General features: G+C 25.3%; 1 protein-coding gene across 1 annotated transcript; it reads right to left on the bottom strand.

Annotated features, from left to right (window-relative positions):
• Positions 1-911: 911 nt before the first annotated feature.
• LOC132919622 (modular serine protease-like) lies at positions 912-13,899 on the bottom strand. The gene is made up of 13 exons (XM_060981352.1): positions 13,592-13,899; positions 13,088-13,379; positions 8,471-8,593; positions 8,233-8,373; positions 6,679-6,795; positions 6,458-6,622; positions 5,855-6,060; positions 5,525-5,740; positions 4,680-4,847; positions 4,480-4,613; positions 4,180-4,347; positions 2,806-2,965; positions 912-1,442 (listed from the first exon to the last, which is right to left on the bottom strand). Exons 1-13 carry the CDS (start codon positions 13,680-13,682, stop codon positions 1,216-1,218), a joined length of 2,208 nt encoding a protein of 735 aa, XP_060837335.1. The 5' UTR covers positions 13,683-13,899; the 3' UTR covers positions 912-1,215.
• Between the last annotated feature and the right edge of the window lie 556 nt (positions 13,900-14,455).

Genomic DNA, 14,455 nt, shown 5'->3' with positions numbered 1-14,455 from the left:
CTATAACTCGGCTATAAGACCTAACATTCTTTTTCAAAAGACTTTTAACTAAAAATATCCATTGAGCTATATATTATTATGTTCTCGACTAACGGTATACTACACCAAGTGTCAAGTTAAATCAGCTGCAGATATAGTATCTTAAAACACTTTAATTAGACATTATAATATTATTATCATTAATCATTAATGTGTTGCTCTATGCATAAATGTAGTGAAATTGTCTGTATAATGCGCCTGACAAGCCGAGTAATGTGATACACATAATGTATATTATAATTATATTTATATTATTTGATCATTTTAGCTTTAAATATAGGCATTATTAGTTATAATTAGTTATTATAAATACTAGTATTTATAATCAATGCTATTACTATAGGTAACCGATGCACAATATAATTACGTTACCCGATCGATTTTGCGTTACAATACCCCAATAGGTATCAAAATTATATTACTTATAAATTATAATTTCCCAAAATAAATCTTTGTTAGTTACTTAACCTAATCTATGATTTTTATACTGTTGAATTTAAACAACACAATTTGATTTCTACTTCTTTGGAACAGCCATTTAGCGTAATACATAATATTATTTATTATAAATAAATAAATACATGTACACCATGCAGTGGTGGTTAAATTATTTTGACATGGGGGGAAGGCATAAAAAATAAAACAAAATTAAATACTTTAACATTATAATACAATATACATAAATTTAATTGTTATAAATATTTAAGAAAAAAGTCATGGAGGGATCTATCCCCCTCATCCCCCCGTTTGTCTGCCACTGAAACTATGTGGCCGATAAATACTATAATTGTTAAATAAAATTGAATTAAAATATTGTTCTTTCTAAAATGGGTTAGTTAGCAGAAGTTATCACTAAAAAAACCAACTCAATAAAAAATTTAAACATTAAAATGTATTTAAAGAAATATAAATATTAGTAATTATTTTAATAATCAAGTACAATAATTATAATTATAAATTAATTAGAATAAGTAAAATGCAAAATTTTTTCTGCAAAATATTATTTGAACTTGATAAGTGTAAATTAAAAATGTCTTATTAAGATATTACCTATTATAATACAGTATTAAGTTAAATTTAAACAAGCAATTCTATGAACTGTTAAAAGCTGTTATACAAAAGTAAAAATGTATTCATATAAATATTGACTTCAATTACACATAGAATAAATAATTCTTAGTTAAGTACCATCTTATTAGACTTAAATATACTATCACTTGCATAAGAAGTATACTTGTTATAAAGTTCACGAATCCATTGAATGTGTCGCTTAACACCAGTAAAAACTGCGATTGAATTAAATGTGTTTGGATCCTTGACACTCACTATTCCAGTTAAATAATAATAATCGGAATGTAAAAACGTTAAGCCTGCACCACTATCTCCCTGATTTACTCCTTGTCCTGAAATTAAAGATATTTTATTCATACGACTATCGTGGCATTGTAATTTGTAGGGTGATAGGTATAATATAGATTTTTATAATTTATTATAGATGATGTATCATTTTGTTGTTAATTTTATGTAATAATAATTTAAATATAATTGAATAGTCATTTTTACTTTAGGTGTATTACCTGTGGTTGTTTTTAGATCTAAAGAATCACTATAAAAATTCATTTTTTAATTTTCTATGGTTTTTATAAATTTCAAATGATGATTACAAAAGTACAAAATATAAGAAATTAACATCGAATGTTTATATGCCATTGACTTATATTCTTAAATCAAAATATTATATTATTTTAATAAATAAGTTTATGGAATTACCAAAGTTAAAAAATAATTAAATAAACGTTTGGCATGAAAATATAACTTAAATAGGTACTTGTTTGTTATCGCCCCGCCAATTAAATAAAATAAACAAAATAATAAATAAATATAAAATATGTACGTATTTTTAATAATAAAAAATTTAAAAATAAATGAATAAATATATGTTTATAAATTTAAAAAAATATGTATAAATGCATTAGTAAATAAATAATATAATTATAATTATAGTGGAGGCCAGAACTCGGATATATCTTTTAAAATGGTTTCAAATGCGTCTTGTTTTCCGAGACGTGTTCTCCACATAAATTCTGCTAAATATGATTCCAAAAAATTTCTGTTTTCTAGTTTTAACTATATTATTTTTTTGTAAAAATTTAATTGCAGTATCATTGTTAAAAACAACTGTAAGTAATTCATTAAAATTAATTTTATTATATAAAATAAAAAAATTAAAAATTAATTTTTCGTGTTGGTTTCAAACGAAGTCAAAGTTTAATAAAATAATGAAAGCCAGCAGCGTAATAATATGGTTTAATATAAAATGTACAATAGTTTTTCCATTTCCCAAAATAGATCATCCATCACGAGCTAAATACGATAATTGTAGGTATAATAACGGCACACTATATGGCGGGGCGATAAATTTTATGTGGCATACTGGCGGGGCCATAACAAACAAGTACCCTTAAATACCCTTAAATACATATAAGATAATCTAGTAACTTTGACTATAAAATTTGGTTAGTATTGTATCACTTGTGAATAGTTTATTTGATCGATTTGTAAAAATATATTTTTATTTTTATGTTAATCATAACATGTGAATTAATAATTTAATAAACATGAAGCTTCATATTTAAAAGAAGTATTTTAAATGTTTTAAATTTCAGCCAAGTTTGTTGGGGGGGGAGTCAATGATTTTAACATGAAGACTAGAATAAGGTTAGGTTTTCATGGATTTTAAGGTATTAATAATTAAATATTTATTACCTAATGCACTACTGCCGGCGCAAAACTTATCAAAAGTTACAAAATTTTCAAATCCATTTTTATACATGCTTCGACAAGAATCATGATCGATGTATGGTAAACATGCTTCTAATAAAAAAGGGCTTGATATACCTTTTTCCGTTTTTCCCCAACCAACAATCTGTGGAATTATAAAACACATATTAATATCTTTTAATATAACTATGTAAGTTTAGATAATGAGAAATGATTAATAAGTATTAAGTAATTAGTTAAATACGAAATAAGAATAAGGTTTAGTGGATTTATAAAATATCAAGTTATATTATTTTTTTTTAGTATTCACTTATCATGTATAGCAGCATAGGTATTATGATTCCTCTAAAAAAATAAATAATCCTGGAAATTTAATCCCCGAAAAAATAATACCAGAAAAAAATAATAATTTATAAAAATGATATGTATATGTACCTACTTAATACATATATTTACGAGATTTCAATATCAGTCTAAGTATGATATAAAAACAATTAATTTTTTTAGTTATTATAACTTTGTATTAAAACGTCAATAATAATATGTAAAAAAATTATTCGTAATATTAATTTTAGTATTAATAACCATTTTCTTAAATTCAAGTTTATTTTTTCATTATTACAAATAATTTCTGGTAGACATTTCATATTTTCGGAAAGAATAAACATTGCTGGAAAACGTCAAATGGTTAAACTTAGAGTGTTTTGTTTATTATTCGATTTGTAGTTCCACTCATGTACAACTCTTCAAAATATTTTATTAACTCCTCGGCACCAAGAGGAATATTTAGTTTTATATTTTTAATTATTAATTCATAAAAACACTATTATAATTTATAATAACTATATGAAGAATTACGGAGAAAAACGATAATAGTCAATATTCCTAAAATGTTCAGTGTTGCAATTTTAAAGTTTCAGAACTCAAAACAACCCGAGATAAAGTATGAAATAATTCAAAAAAATGTATTGTAGTGTTTTACAATTTATTTTAGATACAATGAATAAAAAAATATTAAATTTACATTTTAGAATTTATGAGAGCAAAAATAATTGGAAAAAAAAGTTTTTTGACTATCATAATTTTTCCCCTTAGCCAGGTAGCACTTAAAATATTAATCATTGTACACCCCTTGCCCCTTCTTTTTTTTAATTTTGCAAAATCTGATGTGGGGTTATTTTTTACGGAGTTATTTTTTCACTATAACAGATTAACAGTCACTAGGTACCTACTATAGCAGAGTATCTTACAGTATTTGTTCTACATACAAATAGACAATGATGAATAGTAATGTATACTAAACTTGTAATATCTGTAATTAATCATAATTTTAATATTTATTTTACCAAAAAAACCAACCTTTCCTTGAGTTCCATTCTGTATATTATATCTACTATTCCAATCAACACAAACTGGTGCTACACCACTACTAATAGAAATTTTATTTTGTAACACGATAACAGCTATATCTTCAGCATAGAACGCGTTAGATCCATAATAACCTTCTTTCAGATAAATTGTTTCCACCTATAAAATTGTTTTATTTATAATATATATATTATAATATCATACCTACTATTATTACTATAATAATAGTAACAATAATAATATAATAAAATTTTATCAGATTCTATTTTTTAAAGTAATAACATAACTTACATTCAAAATTTGAGTGAATTGATTGTCAATTACGTTAAAATTTCTATTAAATTTTCCAACAGCAATTTTGTATAGACCATCATTTACTGATATTCTATTTGATAGCATACCTTTTTGCCAAAAACAATGAGCCGCTAAAAATGTTACTTAATTAATTATCATTCATTTTTAAATTTTAAATACAATGTTACAGTTCTTACCAGAAACAACTAAATTTGGAGCAATTATTGATCCTCCGCATATCAAGTCATAATTGGAATTCTTTTTATTTAATTGATATATTCCGACATTCCAAGGTGCTGATCCAAAGTAAGCTGTTTTACCATTTTCAATTAATGGTTGGGGATTAGCATATGGTCTGCCGCAATCTAAAATAATATTTTAATACTAATAATACTTATTTAGATGGTAATAATTAATAATTAATGAGTAATAATATCTATACAATAAAGAATAAAACATAATGTTGAAGACCTAAGAGGATGTTAGTATAATAGTGTTATAAAATCACAAATTACAAAAATTATTAAGAATAATATTTTTGTAGGTATGATATATTATAACGAATTGTCTTGATATTTTCTCAAAAGAACGTTTTAATATTCATTTAAATTTACAATTTTTTTATTTTTATTTTAAAGTCGAATACAAAGTAAAATAATAATAAAATGCAAATTCAATATGTCAAACCCTTGAAATTGTATCTTTTATAATTCTTATAAGTTATAATAGGTAATTTTACTTTAGGATTTCTCACAAATCATAAAAAGCAATTGTACATGATTGTGATTTATCTATGTTGCACGTAGGTCTGAAAGAAAAATAATATTGCACATTTACGCTCACATCCTCTTAAAAATGTACCTATATCAAATGATTGTACTTAATCTAGTAATCTAACAATTATTTGCTCATTTTAAAATTTAACTTTTATAATAAGTATATACAAACGAAAGTATTTAGATACAGTTATTCTTCAGTAAATTAGAAAAAATGTATAAATTAGAGACGTATACATATTCAAATAATAAAAAAATACAATTACATGGAATGCATCTATATAGTTGATTATTCCACATTCCATTAGACTGACAACGTAATTCAATTGGAGTCTCTTCTTGTCCATTTGGTACAGTATGTGTTGACTTACATGATGGTATAGCTATTGTATCAGGTGTCGATAGATTTGAACAATTAACATACTTACCATGAAGAGTACATTTAATATCTAAACTATCTGATAATAGAGGTGGACACATTTCTATAAACATAAACAAATTATAATCAAATATAACCAAAAATTGGACATACATATAACATTTAAATAATCAATTATTACACTATTACAACATACAAATTACAATATATAATTTACTTAAACACAATTTCTCAGAATTCGTTATCCATTTTCCATTTTCCTGACAAACCCTAAATCCTTTAGGATAAGCTTTATGATATCCAACTTCGCAGTTCTCAGTTACAGTACGATATTTATTAACCAATGTCCCGTGAGGTAAAATTTCATCTGAACCGTCGTAAGAATATACAACTCCTTCAACGTTTGGTAAGACGCATAAATTCCTTAAATTATAAAATATTAATATTACCTATACTGGCTAAACTCAACTAAGTACATCCTCTATAATACAAAAAAAGAAATAATAATCAGAATTAATTAGTTCTTATACAATCCATGTTCAATGATTTCTTGATTATAACTATGAATAGTAACGCCTATGGTACCTATAAAGCCTATAGGTTTTTTAACTATAGCTACAAATTTTGTATTTTATTTTATCAGTTACAACAAATAAGACAATTTAATGACATATTAAGTTTAATAGGGACATAATTAACTGATAAATTCAATTTTTCGAAAAATACATTATTTTTCTTGTACTTGCAAAATCCTCAAATAGTCTATAAATAATGCGTAAGTTATTCTTATATTGTATAGCTAAAATAAAATAATAAATACCCTGTATTTGACTGCGATGTTGATTGAATTGTACTATACACCGGTTTTGAGATTGGATCACAGTTTTCTTCATCAGATCCATCAGCACACTGTCTAACACCATCACATTTACTCTCTTTACTGACACAAGCCCCATATTTACATCGGAATGTATACTTTTGACACCTAAAATTTAAAATATTTAGTAAAATATGAAAGTTATTTTATTAAAGCCAACTCACTGAACATTTTTACATAATTCCAAAGTTTCATCAGACCCATCTTTACAATCTTGAGTTCCATCACAAGTTGATGTTCTATCAATGCATTGGCCAGATTTACATTTATACTGATGTTCGCTTTAAAATAAAAAAATTGGATGTAAATTTAAATGTAAATATGTATAGAGTTTTAATATTAACAATTAAATAAATATAAATTATAGAATATAATATCCAATTATTCCAATTTATAGCATATCAGTATATCACAAATGTAATTATTTTTAAATTTGGTGTTATACAAAATATTAAGTGCATAATATCATTATATATTTATACATTATGCATAATAATAATAATAATAATAATAATAATAATAATAATATAGTATATTTTTTTGCAAAACAACATGTGATACATTATATAAAATACTTAAATTAATTAATTGCAGCACCCCCTATAAGCAATCGCTTGTGCTGAGGGAGCGGTTCTTATAAATTAAAAGTATTACATACAATTATATAATATATTGGTAATAGCCAAAATTAAAAGGTAGCAAGAATAGTTATACAATATTATAAAATAGAATAAATGATAAAATTATGAATAACAAAAGTATTTATAATGAAAAAAACATATTATTTAAGTTAACTAACTAATTATATAACAGATAAATCAAGATTCTTAACATAACTTTTGAAATATTTTAAACTACAAAAATGATTAATGTTAATATTTAAAGTTTGACATAACTTTAGACCGTTATATAGAACACTCATTTGGTCAAAACTTTATTATAACTAGGTATATATTTATATTAATATTATGTTTATATCTTGTATTATGATCATAGTCTAAAGGAATAATTAAATGTTTATTTTTATAAATGTCAACTAGAATTTATAATTAAAAAAATGCCTAAATTCATTAACTCTTAGTTCTTTATAAATTAACGTAATACTTGTTGAATTGACAGATTTAGAAGATATTTAATAATATACATACAAAACATATATATATATATTTTTTTTTTTTTTGTTAGAACTAAATAATATATCGGTTATAGGTATATATGGTGTATATAGGTATATTATGTATAAAAATTAATATTCTGGTATATTTTTTAGTTTGATGAAGTAAATATTTTATAAATATAAGTGTTGAATGAAGATTATAATTTGGATGGGCAAAAGATAAAATATACAACACGTCAACACAATTAGGTTCAGTAATAGTAAGTACCTAAAGTACTTAATATTTCACTATAACTAAGACACATATTTAAGTACGAAAGATAAATTATCTTTGAATAATGTAAGTACTATGCTTACGAGATTATATATATATACGTATATTACGTAAATATAGGTATCTAATTACAAAATTAATATGCAGTAACCAGTAACCTCAATGAGCATTTGTCTACCTTTATTAAAAAGTTACCTAGGTAGGTACACAAATGCATAATCATGTAATTTACACTAAAAATAACGAGTTGATGCAAAACAATGCAATATGTTTCTTATTTAATATTTATTTTAATATATTTATTTAATAAGTTCAAAAATGTCTTACGGGCATTTGGGTGATCCATTGCTTATATTACATTCGGGTAGGTTTTCGTCAGATCCATCGACACAATCATTTTTACCATTACATTTTGCACTATTATCCACACAAGCTCCATATTTACATCGATATGTATAACTTTGGCATCTATATTACATAATCATAATTATGCATAATATTAAATGCAATTACAATATTAAACTATCTTGTGACTATTATAGCTATAAGCATTTTTATTACATACGTTTGTTTAGCACACAAATTGTTGGTCTCATCTGAACCATCTGAACAATCCGCACGACCATCACAAATAGCTGACCGTTCGATGCTTTGTCCATTTGCACCATTAAACGTGTCTTCAGGATTTCTGCAATTGTATATTTAAAATTCCAATGTGCAACAAATAATGATTTAATATTAGTTATATAATTAAAAATGATAATTAATTATATTATAATGGCTAATTAGCTCACGAATTTTCGAATCAATTTTTTTTTTTAATTAATAAATTGACCAATTTGACGGTATGGATAGGTATTTAATCCATCATAAACATGGCGTTGATAACATAATTAATATTGAAATAATGAAATGTGATTTTATAAAATAATGATGGAAATTATTAACCCCACCCTATATACGCCAATGTACCAATAAAGTATTTAGATTCCCATTTTACATGATTTAATGGTAAATGGAAATTAATAATTATTTTTGCTAGGTTGATAATAGTATTTATTATAGTTTTATAAATTTAAAATTTGTATAGATAAACATAATAATAACCAGTGGCATAAATAGGCAAAATTCTTAGGTAACTTCAAACCCGTGATTTTTTTTTTTTATAAGAAGACAACTTAGTTATAAGTAATAGCTTGTAATAATGATGTTGAGTTCAATACTTAAATCAAAATTTAAATTAAATTATATACACGACAATTTAGAATTATCAATAGATACGTAATAACTATTAACTATACAAAAAAATTTATAGTTAATCATTTTTATAATAAAGAATATGAAATATGCAGAATACATGTGTATGTTGATGAAATTTCATAGTTCATATTGTTCATAAGCTTTATATTTATTACATGATAATGATGGCTAGTCTATTAATATATGTTTTTTAAATATTTATATTTTTAAAAAATAAGACATTTACGCACTTAATTAAATACAATTTAAGGATTTAATTTCCTGGAAGTGGTATTGCATTTATTTTTAATTAAATTAACATTATTACTATGTCTTGTTCTTGTATAGGGTATAGCTATGATTACATAAATTAAACATAGGTACGCTTAACATTATAGAGAAGAATAAGCGAACAATTTTGAAAAACTTTATTTAGACCTTGAATTTTAAAAGTACTTACTATAAATGTTATTATTATTATTAGATACAGACTTTTATAAAATATATGTAATTAATTTCTTTAATAGGTTTTTAAAATATATATATGACTATTATAGAAGAAATTCCAAAATTTAATTCCAAACATTAATATTGACTGTACAAAGAAAAAATAAATTGTACGTTTCAATAGAAGATTTCAAATATATCTAACATCCTTGAAAATATAAAAGAATGTTTTAATTATTTTGGTCAAATAATTAACACATTCATGATCAACTGTTATAGCAGTAATTTATTAAAATTATTAAATTGATGTAATTGGTTACTACTGCTAAAGCAGTAATTTAAAAAACGAATGAAACAGGCACTACGGCACATTCAGTACTATTTTTAATGGTAATAAACTATTAAACGAGACTAGAGTTAAGACTGACCAGTGACCATTAAAGAGGACGGCAGAGGACGCCATACCCGGTTTTAATATTAGAGTAAATTTACCTATTATCAACTTTAAATATGCGATCATTTTAACAAACTTATTCTTCGTCACTGCTTGTCTCGAAACTTACTATGCAGTGTTTCTAGAGTTTCATCCTCGTCGTGTTAACTTAACCTAACCTAACCTAACCTAACGTATTTTACGATCAGACAATTATAGGGCACACGCGTCCATATATATATGTACTATGCGTAATGTATATATAGATATATGTATAATAATGTGTATACATTATATTAGTCCATCGGGCAGGTCGACTCTCATTAAATACGATTTGTGTTTGTGTGTGTGCCTTATGTGCGTCCTCACATTTCATTTTATTTTCTTCTCTACGAAACGTTATTATATGTTTTACATCGTTCCGAGTTTTGTTATTTATTTCCAAGTGTCGGTTACGCGTTCTCAAATTTCTATAATATTGGCCTCATCAATATCAATTACATTTATATATTATATATACATTATTTATGGCGCCGATACCGATAACGGGTAAATGACTTTTGAGAATACGACCAAAAGACCTTGAAAAACTTGATATATTATACCTATATGGCTATACCTATAGGTATCTGTATGTATTATATAGTATATGTACTCAAACATATTATTATTATTATTTAGTTTATATATATATAATAAATAGGTTCAAATAAATTATACAATTTAAACGTACCTAAGACTACTGTCACAGTATTTAAGAATATTATTTATCCGATAACAAGTATAGTGAATACTTAAATAGTTATATATATCTGATATCATATACACTAAATATATCAAAAGTTTTTAAGATTGTATGTTATGAAATAATTTTTTTTTAAGAGGACGCCATACCCGCATGTGTTGTATCTGTCTTACTAACGTACATCATAACAAATTTTCGTTCAGCAGAATACATTTTGTGATGTTAGCTTTAATATTAGAGTAAATTTACCTATTATCAAATTCAAAGCTAAAAATATTATCTAGACAATGACATATGCTTTAATTGATATTATTATTTTAAAGTGAATTATAGCTATGTAAAACATAAAAACTTTAAAATGTTCATAACTCACTTTAAAATGATAACATCAATTCATCAATAAAATCAGATGTCATTGTCTAGATAATACTCTTACCTTTAAATTTGATAATAGGCAAATTTACTATAATATTAAAGCTAATATCACAAAATGTATTCTGCTGAACGAAAATGTGTTATGATTTACGTTAGTAAGACAGAGATAACACAATGTCATGCAATAATATTATTTCAAGCATTACATGTTCTATTTTTTTTTACTTTCTGGTAGATTTTTGTTTTATATCAACATATATTCATGGTTACGAGGAAAATAAATGATATTGTCATAGCAATAACAGTAATATACTATCAAACTAATAACAGTTTATTGTCTATTGGATGCATAAAAACTAACAAGGCCTTCGTTTTAGTAATTTCGATCGAGTTATACTAATTTCAATTTTACTGTTGCCTATGTATGTTTAAGATTTATAGTATAATGAATAAAAATAAGACTAATAGTTCTTAAAGGCTATTGAAAAATGTTTAGATTAAAGTTTTAACGATGAATTAGACATATCCGATATATATGATTCTAATACTGATCCAGTCCGGGGATCATCCGGAATATCGACTTGGTGAGAATAATATTAATTCTGCAGCGATACCACAAAACGTTGAAATATTTGTATCTTCTTTGAATAAATATGGTGCAAAATATAAGTCTCCAATATTGCTCATGCCAAAAAGGATCTATAACTTCACTTTCTAACATTGTTTTGGAATTAAGTATGCTAAATGCTTAAAGATTCCATTTAGTTTTAAGTTATAAAAAAATATATTTTCAAAAATTCAATTATATTATTACCTTCGTTATGTTAGGTTAGGTTTATTCGTCTCATTATGTCAGGAACTCAGGACGGAGATTTAAGAAATTACTGAGATATTTTAGCGTTGAATATACAAATTCTATAAATCTATTATGGCATTATCCATCGTCCATTAAAAAAATGAATCCAGTTTTTACATGCTTATTCAAAACTTATTCAAAAACTATTATCTTCTCAATGAAAATCTTTCATTAAACGAGTCATTAATATAACATCGAAGTAAATTGGTATGGCACTATGATGGTGACAATGTAATGTATAAATGGAAAAAACACGAAATATGGTATAAAATTCTACAAACTTTTTACATGTACAAAGGTTAACAAATATCGTCTGCAGTAGTGCAGTACATAAACAAGTAATAAGTATCCAAAGTTGAAAGTAGATAGTACTGTCTTAAGAAGATGCCAGCTAGCGTAGTATTTGTTATTTCTCCCTAACCCACGCGCAACATAGCAAATTGTATTATTATTTATTATTATATTTATTAACCTAACCTAACCATATTAATTTCTCAAATTATAGTGAAATGACCTATTATAAAATTTAAAGTTAAGAACATTATCTAGGGCATCTCATAAGCGTTTTATTATATTTTTATTTTAAAGCAAGTTAAAAGTAGCTATTTTAAAATTGTAAATTTTTTATACGATTTAAAAAACTCATAACTCGCTTTAAAATTAAAATATAATAAATCGATTGTGAGATATACCCTAGATAATTTTTTTAACTTTAAATTTTATAAGATGTTTACTCTAATTTGAGAAATTAATATGGTTATAGTCATTATTGTGAACGTAAAATTTTCTATGTTGCGCGTGGGTCAGAAAGAGAAAACAAATAATACGCAAACATTCTCTTAATACTAATGAAACCATTTTGAAATAAAAGACACAGTCTCCGTCAAAACAATTTATAAATAGTTCTATCGGCCACTTTAGGAAATACTGACTTAGATTGGATTATATAATTTAAATCAACTAGAATATACTAATAATTAGTAGTTAAAAATGTTAGATATTTTAAATAATAAAAGTAAATACAAAGTATTTATATAAATTATCAACGTGCTCTAATAGTAAGTAGTAACTAAAATATTCATATTACCTATTGGCGGTGTTATGACGAGTACAGCATTCGTATTTAAAGCCATTTGCCTCGCACGCCGTCCGCTTTTTTTCTATTCTGTTGTAGCTGTCGCAACCTTTAACCGCCCAGCTATTCGACTGACATCCTGTCCACCAACAGTCTTCGGCGGGTGTCACTTCAGGGTCCGGCAGACAGCAGTAATACTCTGAACCACCAGTGCAATTTTTGACGTTTCGCTCTATTCGATTATACTGTTTGCATCCAGTCACGGCCCACGTGCTCAACTGGCACCCAGTCCACCAACATTTTTCTTTATTTACAGTACATTGAAACCAAAACATAGTTTTATCCAAAAATTTGATAACAATATAATACATAATTTAATTATTATACAATCAATCAATTACATATCGCATACACACTATTATCTATGGATATATATATATATGAAAATAATTATAATATTGGGTTTATATTCCTATATTTTAATAATAATTTACTATTATATTATTTTATACTCACCCGAAGAGATTGCGGCATATGTTTGTGACGTGATAATGTACAGTAAAACGAAGCATTGGCAATATCGATACGACACGAATACCATGGTCATTAATACAATAAGTATTAAATTATTAACTGTGTTATTATATTATACTAATATCATTAGTGTTTCTTTGAACCTATTTTAATATTAAGGATATGAGTATATAGATAAACATCTACCATCAGTGTACTGCGTAATGCGATGATATGAGATGTGCCAACGAATTTCCACAGTTCACTAAAGAGTAAAGAAGCTGGTGTTACTATATAAACTGGGCATTTTATGAGACGAAAATCACGTCTTCCGTATATCATGATTATATTCTTATCTTATTGGGTTATAGGTAGTTACTATAAAAAAAAAATAGGTAGGGATCCGGTTATGAATACCGCATTCATTAAGTCGCAGTGTTTTTATACACATTTGACGTCATATTACGAATGCAAATTATAGGTAATAATAATGTTGTATTATCATCTGCCTTCGAACATTTAAATTTTATCGTAATTACTATATTATCAAAAAGACGTTAGGTACACCGGAATTCGTATCACATGCGATATGCCGAAGGAACTATATGACATTAATTATAAATAGAAAGAAAAAAGTTATGATCGAAAAACTCAAAAATCACTATTGACTATTGTGTTCATATTATGGCAAGAGCACTAAATATTGTGTTTTTTAAATAACTACGTGTACATGTATGGCGTGTATCCTTTAAATTTTAAGTACCTATAAGTAAGGATATAATAAATGAACAAAAATAATTCTTCTGGGATATTTTGTACACGAATATATTTCTAAAATCACAACAGTAATTACTGGTTACGTCTCTA

Source organism: Rhopalosiphum padi, chromosome 2 (assembly GCF_020882245.1).
Source record: "Rhopalosiphum padi isolate XX-2018 chromosome 2, ASM2088224v1, whole genome shotgun sequence".
Taxonomy (NCBI): domain Eukaryota; kingdom Metazoa; phylum Arthropoda; class Insecta; order Hemiptera; family Aphididae; genus Rhopalosiphum; species Rhopalosiphum padi.
Note: the sequence above shows the minus strand (reverse complement) of the source record. Positions and strands in the feature narration are given on the sequence as shown.

What these genes read in the sequence shown, in the direction of transcription:
- LOC132919622 (XM_060981352.1), bottom strand. Translation starts at nt 13,682, where the DNA reads ATGACCATGGTATTCGTGTCGTATCGATATTGCCAATGCTTCGTTTTA. An exon ending in CGTCATAACACCGCCAATAG is followed by an intron (nt 8,594 to 13,087) that starts GTAATATGAATA and finishes ATACAATTGCAG; the next exon opens with AAATCCTGAAGACACGTTTA. An exon ending in AATTCACTCAAATTTTGAAT is followed by an intron (nt 4,348 to 4,479) that starts GTAAGTTATGTT and finishes ACAATTTTATAG; the next exon opens with GTGGAAACAATTTATCTGAA.